Here is a 20590-nt window from a genome sequence, read left to right as displayed (position 1 = left end):
CATATGCTTGAGATCTCTCAATTTTCTTCTTGCATTGTACTCAACATTATCAGGAAAGAATTGGGCCTTGAACTCTCTCTTCAAGTCTGCCCAATTATCGATTACACAGATTCCATTTTAAATTTCTCTGTACTTGGTACGCCATCATAGTTTGGCATCACCAACTAAGTACATGGTCGCAGTATCCACCTTTGCCTGTTCTAAGGTCATCCTCACAGTGCGAAAGTACTACTGCACATCAAATAAGAAGTTTTCTGACTCCCTGGCATCTCAGGCACCCCCATACATCTTGGGTTCTGGTACCTTAGTCTTGCTAACTCCCGGAGTGTTGGAGTTCCCCATAGTAAGAACCATTGGATTCACCTTTGCATCCAGATCAGCCATCTGCAACTGCAAAGTTTCAACCGTGTGGTGAAAGTCCTCTGACATGTCACCTATCAAATTTGCTTGATGTTTTTGTGATCCCATCACTTCATCAACAAGTTCTCTTATCTGGGCCACCTCTGCGGCCATAGTGTTGGTTGTTTCCTTAACCTGTGCTTCCAGCAGGTTGATCCTCTTAGCATTGTTTGGTGCCATGGTCACTTACCAAAACTTTCCAAATCCAACAATGAAAGCAATCGAATTCACGTAGCAACTCAACCTTGGGCTCTGATACCAAGTGTCACGGTCTGACTATTTTCACACAGTTGTGAAGGGTCGTGCGATGCTAGCTAAAGCACTCTTGTTTAACTAGTCAGCCTATCGTTTGCCAACATTCATCCACGAAGCACTTTCATTAGCGTTCATTCATATAGCAGCTGAAACAGTAATCAATTCATGAAAACCGTGGCAAGTAAGTAATAAACATTGAAGCAAACGTAATTCCTTAACAAATCCTCCGTTGACATTGTGTACTTAGCGAGGGAGGCAAGTAGGCTAAGCACAGTGACAATAACTAGTGAGTTTTACAATGACTGATAAACACTTACCCTCCCCTAAAGAGGTTTTTTGATAATTATCATCATAGTATTAGGAAATATCAAAGTGACCGAAAAGTCATACTGTCTTATTTGGCATACAAAGACTCTACTAGTAGAAAATAACCCTACACTAGTATTTATATGATGGAAACTCATCTCAAGCACACGAGATAAGCAGTCACAAGCAAGCATAATGCCCTGAACAAGCTTAACTCGTGACACTAGACTCCTACAGAGTAATTTGTTTGGTATTTTTGGCTTGATGTTTAGAAAATCGATTAAAAACTGAAAAAATTGTAACTGAACTGTCGAATGTTCAGTTCTCTATGGGATAATACATTCAGTTCAGTTTTAGTTCATGAATTTCAAAAATTACAAGATTTGGTTCGATTTTTGATTTGGCGCATAACTGAACCGAACCATTTACACCCCTACATATGATGATACCAGCAAGGGGGTCTAATTTATTCACTTAATATTATATCAATTTCGAGGTAGTCTCTCTAAAAAATAATGAAATGTTTCTTAATTAATTGTAAAGATGTATAACAGAAATCAATAAAAATCAAAAGCACGTTGTGTGATTATTTAAAAAATAATCAATATGTGGTGGTCTCTATTGTAGTAGTAGTAATAATAATAATAATAGGAAGAAGAAAAAGATAAATGTGGAATTAATATATTATATATTTTCTGGCTAGGAACAACAGAAGATCTGTGCCACTATTTCCACCAATTAATAATAGTACATCCTTGATGCCGCCAACTACCTAAAGACCACGTGGTTCTTGCCCATGTACATATCAGTCATGGACCACCAAGGTCCAAATATATACTTTTAAATTTAAATTTATATGAATTTAAATAAAATATAATAGTAATTTTTCTTAATTTGTTGCACAAATTTTAATCTAAATATAATTTTTAAATATTTAAAATTATAATATATATTTAAAATACACACTCAAAACGACTACTCCTAAATAAATTTTCTACATTAGTTTAAACATTGTGCTAGTATCATAGTATCAGTCAAGAGATTATTAAATTTAAATATTTTTTTTTGTATAAAAATTAAATATAGAAAAAATTAAAATTTAAAATTAAAATATTGGGTATTATTGGTAAACTCTTTAGTAGTTTGGGATTAGGTTATAATTTTTTTCTCGTTATTTTTACATACATTTGAATAAAAAATTTAAAATTTTGAACTTATCGTTTCAACTCTTCGCTGGTAGCACTTTTTTTAGGACTATTGAAAAAAATAAAAATTTAATTAGTAAAACGGTAATGAGGTAAATAAGAAAAAGGTGAATAAAAAAGACTTGATATCAGTTGAGAAATAAAAATAATAAAATGAATAATAGGAGAGATGGCCAAACGAAACTCAGAACTCAAGAAGGGTGAATAAGAAAGGCTTAAGATCATTAACGTTAAAACTACACTTTAACAAAATTAATTTGAATATAATCAAGCTCTCATATATTGGCCTATATTCTCTTTATCTCGAGAATCAAAATGGGATGATGAAATCATTTCATTGTCTTCGGTGCTCAATCCAAAATCACAAATATTAAAATGGATATGCTTGGGATCCTCATCCTCCCCCAAAAAATATACATTAAAGAAAGAGACAAAAAGAGATTTAGGCAACATCCCACGTGATTATTTGATTTCACTTTGTTTTTTAAAGTTTAAAATAATTTTTAATGCTGCCCTTTGAGTTGTACGCAATCAGGCCATATGCATTCTCACTCTTAACATAAACCCAACTCAATTTTATGTTTGGCAGTTTATTTAAAAGTCAAATTAGATTGAATTTAATATATTGATATTTAAAAATGTTTTCGGAAGTGAAAGTTAGGCAAATTAAAAATGTATCTTAACAAAAATTTAGGATAAAATTAAATAATTTAATGAACATTTAAAATGATCGTTATAATTGTGAATAATCGATCAATGGTGCTTGTGATTAAGAAGAGGGTGATAGAGAAAGTCAATTTTAGAGTTAGGCTGACATTATTGTATACTTTTTATAAGATGACCAATAGTAGAGATACTCTTCAATGAATTATACTAGTCGCTCTTAAGAAAATTCCAAAAGCGAAGAAATATTCATTAATATTTTTAAAAATGTTTAATAAATAATAAAAAACTCTCTCATGCATTAAAAAAAAAAAACACTAATGACCTTTTACATTTTTTTTTATATATTAAATAATAATTTTACCATTTAACTTTCACTTCATAGGTGAAAAATAAAAAAGAAAAAGAAGAAATTTGTTGTTTTATTGTGAGAATTTAAGAATTAAATTTTATTTTCATCGATAATAAATAAATATAAAATGACAACAGTATTTTTTAAATGATCCTTTTTTTTTAAAAAATTATGCATTGAATTTTATTGCTCATAAATAGAGATATGCGAGAAAATTAAGAAAAAAAACCACAAAAACAGTTAATAATTTTTTTTTTGTTTCAACTTTTATTCAGTGTAACCAACTTTCAATTTGACTCATTCCATAACCATGGTTATTATATAATATTTAATAATCTAAAATTTAAAAATAATTATTTTAAATATTTAAAATTAATTAATTAATTTCATGATATTTTGAAGAATTATAATTTAAATTATAAATTTTATTTATGTTTAATTCACACGTTAATACTTTTACGTTGGATTCTTCAGTGTATAAATTTATATAAGCTCATATTAATACTTGAACTGTACCGTCCAGGGAACAACTTTTCACTGAAAGGTGAGAATCACAAGCCTCATGCTTAAGTCCATTCATTGGACCGTGGATTCACGTGCACCAAATAACGCGTGGGGAAATGCATGTCTGGACCAACATTTAATAAAGCCAACTCCGTTGTACGAACTTCGAACGTCAGATCACTCTCCATAATTTTTTTTTTAAAATAATTTAAAATGCATCACATCGAATGCAACTCAACGCGAGTCGCGAGTGAGTCTTGGACTAGTTGCCCATTCGACACTTCTTTCCGTGCCAGAGCTATGACGTCGTTTTAGTTGGCTCCTAAGCGGTAAGCTCGACGTATGAAATGTAAATTGTTTATAATATAAAGGTTTAATGATTTATAAAATAAAAATATTAAATTTGAAGTAAAAAAATTTATCTTTTCAACAAAAAAAAAAAAACATAAATTTCTCTTTGAGATTGTAAAAATTTACTAATTTTTTTAGACATTCAATTTTTACAAATATTTACACTTTTTTTGAATTTATAATTTTATAAATATATGGAGAAGTTGTCCTTTTTTCATTAAATTCTAGACAAAGGTTGATGTTTGTTTATCAACTTTTAAAATTTTTTTTTATTTTAAAATTTTATAAATCAATATAATATAACATATATAAAATTATTATTTTCAAAATTCAATACCACGAGAATGTTTATTTATATTATAAGAATAAATATTAAGGCTGCATTTGAAATTCATAAAATATCAAGGAAAAGAAAAAAAAATATAAAAAAAATGTTCATTTTCACGTTTAGTTATAAAAAAAAATGAGAAAAAAAATAAAAAATATATATACAAAAACTTGATTTTATATATCATTAATATTTTATTTAAATTTTAGTTAACCCTTGTTTTTGAAAGAGAAAGGACAAATATTGCTATTATTTAGTTTTATACATTAACTATATTTCATCCCTATAATTCATAATATACTTATATTAAATAAAATTATATTATTTTTATGTAATTATCAGTTTTAAAAATTTTAAATTGTTATTTATGTAAACTATTAATATCTGTACGTAATAATACTCTCTCCCTCTTGCTGTCTCGCTATAGGTGCTTCCAACACGCATAATTCGGAACTCCCAAGTCCCAACACCGCTGTGAGCGTAAATCACCGACCCTGTTTCCCGGAAATGCTAGCCGCCAAAACCCTCTACCCTCTCTCTTCGGAAATCTCCGCCCGGCCCCTCCGGCGACCGCCGCCTCGGGTGCCGACCGCCCCTGTCGGCGCCCATGCAAGGTCTAGGAGGACCCGCGTCCCCTGTTTCCGGCCAGTTCAAGCAGTGATCAGCGGCGGCGACAAGAACGTCGAGGCCGTGACTACGCCGGAGGCCCAGAACATTAATGAGTCGTCCTTGCTTTCTTCTTCTTCTTCTTCTTCTTCTTCTTCTTCTCACTCTTCGTATTCTTCTTCCTCTGGCGACAGAGATGTGAGGGCAGTAATGACCGTGAGGAGGAAGATGAAAGAGAAGCTCGTTGACAAAGTTGAAGATCAGTGGGTGTCTATCTTAAACGGTATTGGGCAGGGGATTTCGATTCAGCTCGTCAGCGAAGAGATTGATCCTGGTTTGTTAATTTTCTCACCCCCAAAAAATTAAAATTTGAAGATGCCCCTTTTTACTCTCTGAATTTTTATTTTTTATTTTTTTTCAGTTTACCTACTTTAGTGGGTGTTTTTTTCTATGAGATATGCTCGGTTTGTTTGATCGGGTATTTCTGACAATGCCGGGATTTAGTTTATTAATATAAATTAATAAAAAAAATATTTCTTTTTAGTCTAATCTCATGTGTATTTTTGCTTTTGCTTTTTAAGATAATCGATTTGCTTTTATTTTGATTTTGCAAGTGTTTTCATGTTAGAGATCATGAATTCTCACAATTCATATTGTTTAGGTGATGAAATATTAGTTTCATTATCACTAACTTGTTGTTTTTTTTTTTTTCATTGCATTTTGTGGAAAGGGATGAGAAGTATTGTTGACTTGTCTAATGAGGCTTAAGGTCATTTTCATTCGAGTTATGAACTTTCTTCTTCATAAAAAAAAATTATTACTTCTTTGGTGTGCGGTGGAAGGTGGATTTCTTGTTATTCCTTCCCTAATTCAGTCAGTCCTATTCTTCTTTGTTGCTTACGAACTTCTCAGTCTTCTTTCCCCTTGACACTGTATAATGCGAACTGGAGTTAATTAGCTTCATAATGTCAGCTATCTTTTTTTCCCTTAATTTTTAATCATTTTGAAAGAGCCAATATTTTGTCTATCTTCATTCTTTTTGGGTTATCCGCAGCTGGAATTTCTAGCCTGACTGATTTTATTTTACAGTCAACAAGTCTGAAAAGAGAGTGGAGTTTTCTGTTTGGGGTTGGTTGCCAAAGCCATCGCAACAGTACAATATTGTTGAATTTGGGGCTAATTTTACGGTCCCTGCCGACTTTGGGCGTCCTGGGGCTGTTCTAATCACCAATCGTCATGGCAGGGAGTTCTACTTGATTGAGATTGTTATTCATGGTTTTAGTGAAGGCCCTTTCTTCTTCCCTGCAAATTCATGGATCCATACCCAGAAGGATAATCCTGAGAGTAGAATTATTTTCAGAAATCAAGTGAGATTTGAATCACAACTGTTAACTTTCTCCAATCCTCAAGGAACTTTCCCAAGGATGGTTTTCCTTAGGCCTTGTTTTACATGTTGGTACAGGCATTCTTGCCATCACAAACACCACCTGGCCTCAAAGATCTTAGGCTCAAAGATCTGCTGAGCCTCCGGGGAGATGGGAAAGGCGAGAGAAAGCCACATGATCGAATTTATGATTACGATGTCTATAATGATTTGGGCAATCCTGATAAGAGCAATGACCTAAGCAGGCCTATATTGGGTGGCGACGAAATGCCTTATCCCAGGCGATGTCGGACTGGTCGACCCCCAACTAGAACGGGTATGGTGGATTTAGTGCAATAATATATTTGCTTCCATTTGTTCTGGTGGTTTTGTGCAATATGTGATCACTGATATGCTGCATTTATTTGATTTCATGCAGATCCACATTGTGAGAGTAGAGTAGAAAAGCCGCATCCGGTCTATGTGCCTCGGGATGAAGCATTTGAGGAGATCAAGCAAGAAACATTCTCCATTGGGAGGTTGAAAGCTGTATTACACAATCTGATACCATCAATAACTGCTACATTGTCCAGTTCAGACGTCCCCTTCAAGTGTTTTTCTGATATTGATAAGCTATATAACGATGGTTTTGTCTTAAGAGATGAAGAAAATGAACTTGGTGGGAACCGTTTCCTTTCTAATTTGATGAAACAGGTACTCTCTGCTGGCGAGAAATTGTTGAAGTATGAAATTCCAGCCATTATTTCAAGTACGTACCCTAGTTCCATCTCTTTTGCTTCTTATTCTGTGAGCAATTCGAATTTTGTAACCTGTTGCAGGGTTATTATGATTCGGAAAAAAATAATTGCAGTATTCTGTGAATAACCCCATTTTGTAATTCATACCGATAATTGTTATGATTTAGAAGAAAATGATCCTAGCATCCTGCCCAACCACATGGACAGGTGGCCTGAAATGCTCAAGCCTAGTTACAAGTAGTAGATTAGAACATGTTACGAACTAGGCTATTTTTACCTCCTATTTGAAGACGTAAATTTGGGCTTTGCTTAGAAGCATTTTGGATCATAAGGTCAGGCCTGCCAGTGGAGTAGGCTGATCAACTCAACTCGACACCTTAGATACAAGGCTGCTTTCCCTCATTTTTCATTGTGGAATTGGAGTATCACACCCAAATAACCTGATCCATGGTTATTGCCGGCACGGTTGTGCATCTAGGTTTTTTACTTGGACCATGTAGTTGGGTGATAAAAAAAACTGCTATTATGTCATTATATGGATTAACAAAATTTTCCTATAAATTTTCCAAATACATTGAATTCATTTATTTCTTTTTTCCCTTTTAAATCAACTTTCAGTTGTGGAATGCTGTTTCTTTTGCTCTGCCTAATGCAATTTTTTTTTTTTTTTTCTTTCAGGAGATAGATTTGCATGGCTGCGGGACAATGAGTTCGCACGCCAGATTTTAGCTGGGGTCAACCCAGTAAACATTGAGATTTTAAAGGTGGCATTTAAATGGGATGGTGTCTGCTACTAATGAAGATTATCTCTCATTTAATTTCCTTAACCTTGATTTTGTTTTGCAGGAATTTCCAATTCTTAGCAAACTAGACCCTGCTGTTTATGGCCCTCCAGAGTCTGCAATCACAAAAGAATTGATAGAAAAAGAGCTGAACGGAATGAGTGTTGAAGAGGTATTGATGTGCACAATTATTATGCAAATGGATTCATACTTCCCCTGCTTTATGACTATTAATTTCATAAATATTGAGGGCATGGCCCCTTTTTTCTTTTCAGCTAGAAGGAATGGTTTTGGTAATTGACCATCGTGGTGAAGTTTTGAAATTTATTTCCATGTCTTGCAATTAGTGTGAATTAAACTAACCATAAATTTTGTAACATGATATTTGTGCCTTAAATGCTTATGCCAAACTTGTATTGGAGGTCTGTTAAGGCATCAAAATTTTTTAGTTTTTGCTTTTTTTGTTTTTCCCATCAAGTAAACATGGCAAGATGGTCTGTGCTAAATGATTTGGCTACTTTTACCTAAACTTCTACCAGCCTAACATGGCTTCTCAGTTATCTGCTTATAAGTTGAAAATAAAATTGAGTATTACAGTCTCTCAATTGTTTCAATACAACCCTCCATTTTAGTTCTTAATCGGTTGTTTTGATAAAATTGTGTTTGTAAGCTGGCTTTATATTGGATTCATGTTTTCCTCCTAAGAATTCTTCTATTAACTATAAATTTTTTTTTTTAATCACTGTACAGAAAACCAAAAAAAAAAAAAAAAAAAAAAAAAAAAAAAAAAAAAAAACAAAAAAGGTCACAAAAATAACAAAACCATTTCTAACCCTGCATTGTTGACTTTTGATGGTACAGGCTATTAAGAGCGAGAGATTGTTTATACTTGACTACCATGATATACTTCTGCCATTTATTAAGAGGATGAACTCTTTGCCTGGGAGAAGAGCTTATGCCTCTAGGACAATTTTTTTCTACAATCAACATGAAACTTTGACGCCCATTGCCATTGAGCTTTCACTTCCTCCAACACATTCTTCACCTCGAAACAAGCATGTTCACACTCATGGACATGATGCCACAACCCACTGGATTTGGAAGCAAGCCAAAGCACACGTATGCTCTAATGATGCTGGCGTTCATCAACTAGTAAATCATTGGTAATATAGGATGTTTCTAAGTTTTGCAGCAAACTCTTTCATGCTTGTATAAGTTTTATGCTTGACATTACTGTATTGCAACTATTGTTTGACATTGTTCTTTTGATTCAATTTTGACCAAATTAGAACTTTAGTGAGAAATGAATCCAATATTGCGTTTGGATGCTTTTCGAGATATCTACTCTCTTGATGTGTTGATGATTTGAGATTTTCAGGTTGAGGACTCATGCTTCCATGGAGCCTTATATAATTGCTAGTAATAGGCAGCTCAGCTCAATGCACCCCATTTATCGGTTGCTCCACCCTCACATGCGTTACACACTAGAAATGAATGCACTCGCACGACAAAGTCTAATTAATGGAGGGGGAATTATTGAGGACTGTTTCAGCCCTGGAAAGTGTGCCATGGAGGTAAGTTCTGCAGCTTACAAGAGTATGTGGCGATTTGATATGGAAGCTTTGCCTTCAGATTTGCTACGGAGGTAAGATTTCTTTTGTACATCTATGCTTTAGAATTGGGATGACATCCCAGGGAATCTCATTCCTTGGGATGGATGCCTATCATAGAATAATTTTGTTTGGTTCACATTGTTGTAATCCTAGGAATGTACGCAGGATCCCATGTCAATGTTTGGTTCAATATTAGGAATTTCAGGGAGATGATATATCTACCAGAAGAAGTTATATTGTTGTTGAAATTTTCAGGGGTATGGCAGTGGAGGATCCCTCGATGCCATGTGGTGTGAGACTCGTGATAGAAGATTATCCTTACGCTGCTGATGGACTCCTTGTATGGTCTGCCATAAAAGAGTCAGTGGTATCCTATGTTAATCATTTCTACTCTGATGACAAGATGGTCACATCTGATGTAGAGCTCCAAGCATGGTGGGATGAAATAAAAAACAAAGGTCACTATGACAAGCGAAATGAGCCATGGTGGCCTAAACTCGACACCAGAGAAGACTTATCTGGGATTCTGACCACAATGATCTGGATTGCTTCTGGACAGCACGCAGCTATAAACTTTGGGCAGTATCCATTTGGAGGGTACGTCCCTAACCGTCCTACCCTCATGAGAAAGCTCATCCCTCAAGAAAACGAACCTGAGTACGAGAGGTTTCTTATAAACCCTCAGTACACTTTTCTGTCTTCTCTACCAACTCAACTGCAAGCCACAAAAGTGATGGCTGTTCAAGACACGTTGTCCACTCACTCTCCGGATGAAGAGTACTTGGGTCAGGTGAACCCACGACACAATCACTGGATTAATGATCATGAAGTTGCAAAGATGTTCAAAAAATTTTCTGCTAGATTAGAAGAGATAGAGGAGATAATAAAGGGAAGAAACAAGGATATCCGTCTCAAGAACAGAAATGGCGCTGGCGTCCCTCCTTATGAACTGCTCATTCCCTCGTCAGGTCCTGGAGTAACTGGTCGTGGCATTCCCAACAGCATTTCCATCTGATGAATTATACTGCAGTTGTAAGATATCTTCTCTCTTAAATTTAGGGCAATGTTTGGCCGACAATTCCGCTGTCTAGTTCTTGTAATTTGCAAGCCCTGTTGTAAAAATTTAGCAATTGACATTGATGCAATGTTGATGGAAGCATTGTTAATGGCCTAATGCATAGGTTGTCCTGAAAACCATGTAATTTGGGATGAAATCCAAGTTAATCCAAGTTTGCAAGTCTGAAACAACAGATTCGGAGAATCCTGCATTTACCTAAGTTTGCATGTGTGAAGAAACAAGGTAATGTTGGTTTTTATACATACATACATACATACATACATACTATTTACGTACATACATACATACATACATATTATTTACTTTAGTGCGGTAAGAATACCTATTTACTACTCATTGATTAATCTCTAGACTATTCCTAGATCAAGGAATCAATAGTCTTAGTCTGTTTTACTAGAATTGGAATTAGGAGTTTAGTTATGTGAGGAGAAGGTATTAACACCTCTTATTCACTCGTTCTACGAACGATACTTAATTAATTATAAATTATCCTTAAATTGAATTTGGTGGTATTTAATTAACTCATTTAAAATAAATAAATAAGTAAATAAATAAAAGTAAATAAATAAACAAATAAAATAAATTAAAAGGAAAATTAAAAGCAAAATGTGATTTAGGAATGTCTGATAAGACTTCCAAACGAAAGGATCTTAGATAAATCTCACTTGTTAATACGAGCGAGATCTGAAATATTTCTTTACCTTCTTTTTTTTTTTTTTTGAAATCATTGAGACGCAAAAACAAGTAAAATCATCAAAAAGTATCTTTAAAAACATTCCAAGATTTTTCAAAATCTTTGTAAAATTTAGCTTTTTTTTCAAAAATTTTAAAGATTTTTAAGGGCTTTTCTTCATTTTTTGGTTTTTTTTTTTTTTTTTTTTTTTTTTATTTCGAGTAAAAATAACTCAAAATTTTTTTCCTCACTCCAAAATCATTTTTCCAAAATTTTCCTTATTTTTCCTAATTTTTTTAATGATTTTTCTGCTTTTTTTTTTTTTTCTAATTTTAAAATTTAAAACTAATTAAAATATTAAATAAGATAAATAAAAAAAATGAATTATGTTTTAAACCGATCATCCGATTCATTTAAATTGAATTGGGTCAAACCCAGTAGATGTCACGTGTCCACCCATCGTGGTGACACGTGACACAATTTTATTTTCTTTTTAATTTTTTAAAAAATACAACAGCAAGATGACGTTAGCATGATGTTATCCTGACACGAGTCGCTGCCCAGTTTTTCCTTTTTATTTTTATTTTTTTTCGAACGTCATCCTAACACGTATCACTATCTGGTTGATCCAAATCTTCAAACAGGGATTGTTTATGTCGCGAATATTTGACTGTCTAGAGAAAACACAGATCAGACGGTTGAGATTGAGCCACATTGCCCTTCAAATATACCTGATCCATAACATGCCACGTGTCACCATGCGGCGATGACATGTGGCCCACTACCCACTAATATAAAAACCCAAATTTTGTTGTCTTTTCATATTTTACTCCTCTCTCTCTCTCTCTCTCTCTCTCTCGGCTTCTTCTTCTTCTTCTTCCTATTTTTTCTTCTGTTTCTTCTTCTTTTCCTCTCCTTTTTTCCTTCTTCTTCTTTGGTGTAAATGGTGTGATCCAAAGAGGGGGGGGGGGGTGAATTGGATATTTTAAAAATTCTTTATAGGTTAAATCAGATAACAATAGTATTGCTCAACTTAGGGTCTATCTAATCAATTATTAAATCAACAAATAAGGAAATTCAAATAATTTGCACATATGATATTTCCAGAATTTCCCAATCAAACACAACTAAATATTCAATCAATGATGTTAACACATTAAAGTAAACATGCATATACAGAAATGTAAAGAGAGTAAAAAGGTGCTCCTGGTTTTCTTAACCGGGTCTAAACCATCTGGTATTTTCTTAATCGGGTCTAAGCAATCCGGTGCACGTTACAGGCCAGTGCAATCTTCTTCTGACAAAACGTCGGGAATACAATAAATAGATTTGCGTACAAATGAATGTGCTTCTACAAGAAGCAAATAATATACAATTTTAGGCACAAATGCACTCACAAATGATAAGAGTTAATGCTCAGTTGAGTATTCTAAATCTGTCTCTCAACAATGTATTTATCAAGAGATAAGAGAGATGATAATGAAGAAAATCTTTGATTCAAATATGTAAGGACTAGTAAGTGATTTTCAAATATCCAAATCCCAAATAATATTATCTCCATAAAAACAACTTTTCAGCAATAAACACAATGGGAGATAATGAAGATTAGCCTCACAGGAATAAACCACACTCACTCTTCAAGTTGCAATGAGTTTGCAAAATAAAGAGGATAAGCAAATAGAACTCTCATATTTTTAAATGATTTTGCAAAGATAAAGAGAAAGAAAGCATAAGTGTATACTTGATATTAAAAGAGATATGCAATAAAGGCACAAAGAAATTTTGAGAGAATATTTGGCGAATCTAATGCCAATCAAATTACGAATCTGGAATAATGAAGAGGTATATATAGAATTCCTGAGATTTTTTATCATTAGGGATACAAAGGAAATTTTGAAAAAGTTTAATTAAAAATTAAACTAGATTAGTGCAGTAAAAATTTTGGGAACTCGAGAGGTTTGGTCAACAGGTGCTAGCACCGGTTGCCCGAACACACACAGAAGATTCAAATTAAAATGAGGGTTCAGTTGACCGAGGATAGTGTCAGTAGACCGTCCCAAGGCGATTCGTTGAACCTTCGTAGGTTCGGTCGCTTGATGGCTAGGGTCGGTTGGCCGAAGGGAGAAGGCCGATGTAACGACCTCAACCCACCACGTGGGTCCGGAGTGCTACTTTAGTGACGTCAGTGTACCTGATACCTTATTCATCAAATGTAAAACACACATACGCAGTGGAAATAAAATATAAAATCCCCAAATTACATTACCAGAGTTTTAACTATCTTTATACACAAATATATCCATCCTCACATAATTGCATCCCATAAAACTAAACAAAAATAAAATCTCTATCTACACACTACCTACATAAATTTATACCTCTAACCCGGCTCCTCTAGCCTGCTAGACCCGATCTCTAGGATTTCCTGAAAAGATAGTTTGTAAAGTAGGGTTGAGGCACAACTCAGTAAGGGAAAGACTAAGTTAATGTCAGTGTGTGGCCAGCATGCATTTAGTGTACAGAAAATAACCAGTTTATTATGCAGATAAACACATTTATGAAAACATTCTTATTTTACACTCACACACACAATTAGCTGAGGATAAGGAAGATTACCCGCCCATACAAGTAGCTTCCCTCTGCTCTAGTACCATTACTGCTACCAGGGCACTCACATTTCTTAGTAAGCCCTCAAAGTTATCTTATTAATTAACTATATTCATTTAAATTAACAGATATGCATATAAGACACTCCCTGTGACAAACACGCCATTTACATCCCTATAGCACGGGTTGTGCGGCCTGAAGGCTGGATTAATCTTGGGTGATTAGCCCAAACAAAGTCAAAAACATCTTCTGCAAATACATATGTAGGCATCCATAGCAAAGTTGTAGGTCTGACGCCCTTATTTCAACTTCACGCAGACAGTTGATTGGACCCCCTACACTTCTATTCAGACAGTGTGGGTGCACATGGTCTAACTAGTAACGGTACCATGCTCACAATACACTGGTCCCCAGGGTTTCTAAAGCATATCATGCAATTTAGATAATATAAATCACCATTTAAAATATTAATTCATATATATATTTCTTGTTATTCCAAACACTTGGCCCCCAGCCACAAAATATAACCCAGGATATAACCATCAATTAAAACTCGGCCCTCGGTCATCAAATAATAATCCTGGCCCTTGACCAATCAAATAACACCCGGCCATTAGCCGTTAATTCAAACACCTGCATTTCATAAACAATTCCAGTATTTTCACAAGTATTTCCAGTATTTCTCAAACAATTCAGTATTTAAAAATCTCAAATCCAGATATACAATAATCCATAAAAATTAAATCATCTATCACACGATTTTTCTCACATTTTAACATATCCATATAAATAAACAAGCTTTCCACCGTTCATTTTATTCAAAAATATCATACCATATATCCTAGGTTTGTAAAATCATTTTCGAATGGTTGGTTTCCAAAATATCATTTAAATTCCCAAATGAATAAATAAATAAATAAATAAATAAATTTATATAAACATAACAATTTAATTGATTCAATTTTCACAAAATTACTGACTTAACTTAATCCTCTTATCTGATTCCTGAAAAAGCCCGCTAACGGGAGCCTATGCCCCTGGTGTTCAAAAACCCCCGAAATCCTGAAATTCAAATTTCACCATATTATCCGTTAAAATTCTTAGAACAACTTTCCCTAAGTTCTGAATACCTTAAATTGCCCAATAAAATCCTAAATTATCAAACTTATCCCCGATTTAGGATTGGTACCCTGAAACTCCAATTCGAAAACCCACTCCGGCTAGATTGTAGAGAATCTCCCCACGAGTTTCCTGACAATTTCCGTTCGTTAATGGGGTTTATAATTTAAGAGAAATTGAGGTAAGTTTGAGATTTGGCCTTACCCCAGGAGATATGCCAACGCCGCTCTTACGACATATCCGCTCAAGTAAAAATGTCGGTGACAGCGAGCAGAGTTCAACGATATTTTCGGATTTTTAATCGGCCGAATAACGGAGACGAGGTGGAGAAGAGTGGGAGAGAGGAGTGGAGGAGATGCGGAGACGTGACAGACACTAAAAGTGAACGCAGAAAATTGAAAGTCTAAAGGCGTGGAGATATCCAATCTGCTTCAGGAAGATTCTAATAGTTTACATACATATATTTTATAACTTACTTTATTATATTATATATATATATTCTTTTAACCTTATATATATCTATGTATATATATATACATATATCTTATTAGATTATTCATTTAATTAATTCAGTTTATTAATACTTAATTAATTAATTAATTAATATTTAAATTTTCTTTTAAATTTAATTTAATTTAATTTTTTTGGGGTGCTACAGCCGGTTTGTCGAGCAATTTTCAGACACATAGGCCGGTCGCCTGAAATCTAATATCAAGTTCAAATAAAGGGTTTGGGCGACCGATACGTTTCCTTTGTTTAAGGACAGGTCGCTTGAACAATATAATATTGCTCAGATTAATGGTCGGTTGACCGAAGCATTTGACCACTTAAGGTTCGGTTCACCGAGGCTCTTCAAGATTTAAGATTTTCCCTTCTTTTATTCTTTAAATCTTTTTAACCCTATGTCATTTAATTCAAAGGGCCTTGGATCCTAAAGTCAATTCATGGCCTTTGAGCATTAAATCCTATCATGTATGCAATGCATTATTACAGACCATATACTTCATTACCGAACAAGAATAAATGCATTTACAATATAAAGATATCTTCATCCTTTGCTCTTTATGACCTTAACAGTACCTTCACTCTTTGTGTCATCTAAAAGAAATGCCTGTTCAAGACTAGGTGCACAAGTGAGATACCTTGGATTCGTCATAATCAAAACGGGATATGACTTATAATTCCAACAATCTCCCCTTGGATTCGTTCATAGTGACGGTGTTTTAACTACCAAGGTTAGGGGCAAGAAAATTGTTTTAACTCCTCCGATTTTAGCTCCTATACTTCATATCACCCTAGGAGAATTTGAATGTCCTGCATTTGCTCAATCCTGGATTTTAGAGCAAGACTTCAAACCTGAAGCATTTTTGCCTCTGATTATGGAAAATGAATTAACCTGTGTATTTTGGACATCCACCGTTGTACAAACAATTGAATCTCCAAGCCTAAATCCTTCACAAAAACATTTCATATAACATCTTACCCAAGACTTGCTCTTTCGATCATCTTACCTATGTTAAGTGCTTTGTTTTATGGTTTTTACTTAAAGGAAAGAAACTTGACCTATCCAGTCTTATTTTGAAGTGGATGTGGGCAAACTTAGAAGCATCTAGTGTAACGACCTCAAAAATCTTAATATAAAATGAAATATACTAAATCGAATAGTCAACCCGGATCCGTGGATAATGAGTCCACCTATCATTCACAGCGAAAACCTACGCAACAGTAAATATAAAATTACAACCATACAACCATAAAACATAATACCAGAATCTACTTACTCCAAAATAACATATATATATATATATATATATATATATATATATATATTTTCAACCTCCCATAACATTCCAAATATAATTAGGATCTCACAAAAAAATAATCCTCATCCTAGTACCAAATCTTACCTTCCTAGTGGGGTAACTCAATAAGCTCAACGGCGGCCACGACCCACCGGTCTCTCAAGGTCTCCTGAAAAATTAATTAGGTTCGGGGGTGACACTTCTCAGTAAGGGAAAATAAACTAAATACAGCTGTGTGACAACATGAACATTTAAGACAATTATACATATACAGTACATTTCATATTTTTGTAAACGTTCATCATATTGTACTGAATGATCATATACTTTCATATTTGTTAATAAATTATATCGTACATAAAACATTTGTTATAACTTATAATACTGAAAATATACACATGATGAATAATTAGTTGATGTCATGTATTACCCCCCTATAACGAGTTGTGCAGCCCGAAAGCGGGACCTGATAATGGTTGACCGACCACTGCCGAGTAAAAAATGTCTGTAAGTACGATGGGCCCGTCACACCCTGGTCCAGACTATTAGGTGGACGTCCACACTCTACTGAAAGCCACATCGACTATCCATCTCCCACCCCCTCGTCGAATGGTTAACACCAATCTGATCATAGATATCTGATCTATAAACTACGCTACCGTGCTCCTGAACTGAACTAAACTAACATCCGGGTTCTGATAACATATAATACATGATATTATAGTATCTTTCATAATTTCATAAATACGGCCTCGCACCGAACATTTCATAAATACGGCCTTGTGCCGATCGTTTCATAAATACGGTCTCGAGCTGAAATTATACGTAAATACGGCCTCGCGTCGAAATCATTTCATACACATATACGGCATTGCGCCGAAATCATTTCATATATGTATATCATTCTAAAAATAATCAATTTATCATGTATTTTCAACATCATAATGTACCGTATTTTTTCATAATTTCTCAAAACATACTTCATTCATATCATTGTCATATCATGATATTTTTCCACGTAAAATAATATTCATACCACACATTTGTGGTATAAAACCATACATTGTATTCTAAAATCATAGTTTTTGACATCTCATACATACATATTCATTTCAACATATTCATCACATTTTTTCAAATGTGCAATTCTTTCGTAATATACAGATATAATACATGCTTTTTTGGAAGTAAATTTACTCATACATAATAATAATTTGCATGGAAAATAACTGTTTTAGTTTATTCCCTTACCTGGCTACTGAGAAAACCCCTATAAATTTTGGACCCACACCCGTAGGATTTCCTACTCAATACCCTGAAAATGAAAAACTCCTAGTACTAAACTTCAGTATATTCATGCGAATATCATTTTCTATAACTACAGTAGGACCAAATTCGGCGTAAAAAGTCTTACCTCAATTCAGGGATGATTTTCAACGAGATTCCACCAACGATCCGCTCCAGAAGATATGCAGAGAACTTCTCCAGGAGAGTCGTGGTGACTTTAGATCCTCGAACCGGCAGAAATCAGCCCGAAATCGAAAGGAGAAGAAGAGGGAGCCGAAGGGAGGAGAGAGAGGGAGTTTATGCGTTGAATTTCATCAAAAATCCGAGTTTTTTACTATTTATAGGGTTGGATTCGTCAACAAGACACGTCACCTCATCGACGAGTCTAGTAGAAAGTTCGTCAACGAATCTGCACTTTCGTCGACGAATTTCAGGCTGCCCTAAAACTCTCTCTCGGTATCTTCTTGTTGACGAATCTTGTCTTCGTCGACAAGGTTCTCTTATACCCTTGTCGACAAATCCCCCATGTTCGTCGAAGAGCCCCTGATAATTTCCCTCTGTTATTCCTTCCAAAGTGCAATGTTGTCGATTTCCTCCTTCTGTTACTGTTTCCATTTCCCTTCCTTTTTATTATTTAAATCCTATTATTATTCGGTTGTCATATCTAGAGTGACCCTTCCATATGGGGGTGCATTGAACCTCATCTTTGCTCAACTCAATATCACCACACCTTTTGAGTTGTTCATAAAACGTACTCGTTATGATCTCTTCAACTCCACAACCCTTAAACAAATGGGCTATGACAAGAGTGATCAGGGTTGGTACTTCAAAGGAGGAAGGCCTCAATGAGCACTAGCAATAGCTCCCCTCCTCCTCCTCCTCCAACTCATGACTAAGGACCTCCTACAGACACTCCTTCTTGGTTCATGTCCTTTCATAGTGAATTCTCCACCTTCAGCAAGGATATGAGGTCAGGACTTCAGACCCTTCAGGAGAAGGTATCCTCCCTTTATCAGCGCCTCACTCGTATTGAGGAATATTAGGCTAGCTCATCCCGAGGTATAATTTAACTCACTCATATGGATATTAAATTCACATAATCAATTTAAATCAGAAATACACTTAAAATAAAATATGACATAATCTAGTCCATTTACACTAGTTCTGGAGTAATGCCTACACCGTGCAGACAATGAAATCTTCGTTCCCCAAATTTTGCAAAGACTAGAAAGAAAATTGAGATTCAAATATTTTTGCAGAGGAAAGGAAGAGAACTAGAGAGGGAGAGAGAGAGTGAATTTGAGAGGGGGGGGGGAGAGAGAGAGGAGAACGGATAGGGGGAGAAATAGATGTCTGAAAGGATCATGTTACTTCCTGATCCTTCAATAACATATATATATATATATATATATATATATATATATATATATATATATATACACTATTATATTATATTATTTAATTAATTAATTAATTTTTTATTTTTTATTTGACACTTACATGTACATTATTTTTGGCGTCGTTACATTCTTCATTTTTTTTTTTTTGCATTATTTGAGATACTCCTCATGTTTAGGAATATTGATTGGAAAAACTTTGTAGTGTATCAAGCTAAAGGCATGTTCCCCAATCTTATCAAAAATTTTCTATGCCAACATGATTTATAGTGACGGTGTTTTAACTACCGAGGTTAGGGGCTAGAAAATTATTTTAACTCCTCCTATTTTAGCTCCCATACTACATGTCACCCTATAATAAGAGTGGTCAGGGTTGGTACTTCAAAGGAGGAAGGCCTCAACGAGCACTAGCAGCAGCTCCTCCTCCTCCTCCTCCTCCTCCAGCTTATGACCAAGGACCTCCTGTAGACACTCCTTATTGGTTCATGTCCTTTCATAGTGAATTCTCCACCTTCAGCAACGATATGAGGTCAAGACTTCAAACCCTTCAAGAGAAAGTATCCTCCCTTGATCAGTGCCTCACTCGTATTGAGGAATATTATGCTAGCTCATCCCGAGGTATAATTTAACTCACGCATATGGATATAATTAAATTCACATAATCAATTTAAATCAGGAATATGCTTAAAATAAAATCTGACATAATTTAGTCCACTTACACTAGTTTTGGAGTAATGCCTACAGCATGTAAAAAATGAAATCTCCGTTCCTCAAATTTTGCAAAACTAGAAAGAAAATTGAGATTCAAATATTTTTGCAGAGGAAAGGAAGAGAACTAGAGAGGGAGAGAGAGAGTGAATTTGAGAGGGGGAGAGAGAGAGAGAGAGAGGAGAAGTGATTGTGGGAAGAAATAGATGTCCTAAAGGCCATATATATATATATATATAATATTATTTAATTAATTATTAATTAATTAAATAATTAATTAATTATTTTTAAAATTTTTTATTTTACACTTACATGTACGTTATTTTTGGGGTTGTTACATTTTTTATTTTTGTTTTGCATTATTTGATAGGTTTTGCCGAGAAGTGAGCTCAATGGGTTGGTTTGACATGAGTGAGTCAACTCACTAGGTTAAG

The 20590-nt window shown here is 34.5% G+C and overlaps 1 protein-coding gene across 2 annotated transcripts; it reads left to right on the top strand.

The window, feature by feature from the left end:
- The first annotated feature begins 4764 nt into the window (after nt 1-4764).
- LOC131144715 (lipoxygenase 6, chloroplastic) lies at nt 4765-10730 on the top strand. Of its 2 annotated transcripts, XM_058093549.1 has the most exons (10): nt 4779-5085; nt 5164-5303; nt 6059-6336; nt 6432-6669; nt 6772-7101; nt 7769-7854; nt 7937-8044; nt 8734-9035; nt 9251-9517; nt 9741-10730. In XM_058093549.1, exons 1-10 carry the CDS (start codon nt 4871-4873, stop codon nt 10498-10500), a joined length of 2724 nt encoding a protein of 907 aa, XP_057949532.1. In that variant the 5' UTR covers nt 4779-4870; the 3' UTR covers nt 10501-10730. The 2 variants fall into 2 exon arrangements, with proteins under 2 accessions (XP_057949530.1, XP_057949532.1); XM_058093547.1 differs by having other exon boundaries at nt 4765-5303.
- Nucleotides 10731-20590: the final 9860 nt, after the last annotated feature.

The sequence above is a fragment of the Malania oleifera genome, chromosome 12 (genome assembly GCF_029873635.1).
Source record: "Malania oleifera isolate guangnan ecotype guangnan chromosome 12, ASM2987363v1, whole genome shotgun sequence".
Taxonomy (NCBI): Eukaryota; Viridiplantae; Streptophyta; class Magnoliopsida; order Santalales; family Ximeniaceae; genus Malania; species Malania oleifera.
This window is presented reverse-complemented; position numbering and strand designations above follow the sequence as displayed.

What these genes read in the sequence shown, in the direction of transcription:
- LOC131144715 (XM_058093547.1), top strand. Translation starts at nt 4,871, where the DNA reads ATGCTAGCCGCCAAAACCCTCTACCCTCTCTCTTCGGAAATCTCCGCC. An exon ending in CAGCGAAGAGATTGATCCTG is followed by an intron (nt 5,304 to 6,058) that starts GTTTGTTAATTT and finishes TTTATTTTACAG; the next exon opens with TCAACAAGTCTGAAAAGAGA. An exon ending in CCTTCAGATTTGCTACGGAG is followed by an intron (nt 9,518 to 9,740) that starts GTAAGATTTCTT and finishes TGAAATTTTCAG; the next exon opens with GGGTATGGCAGTGGAGGATC.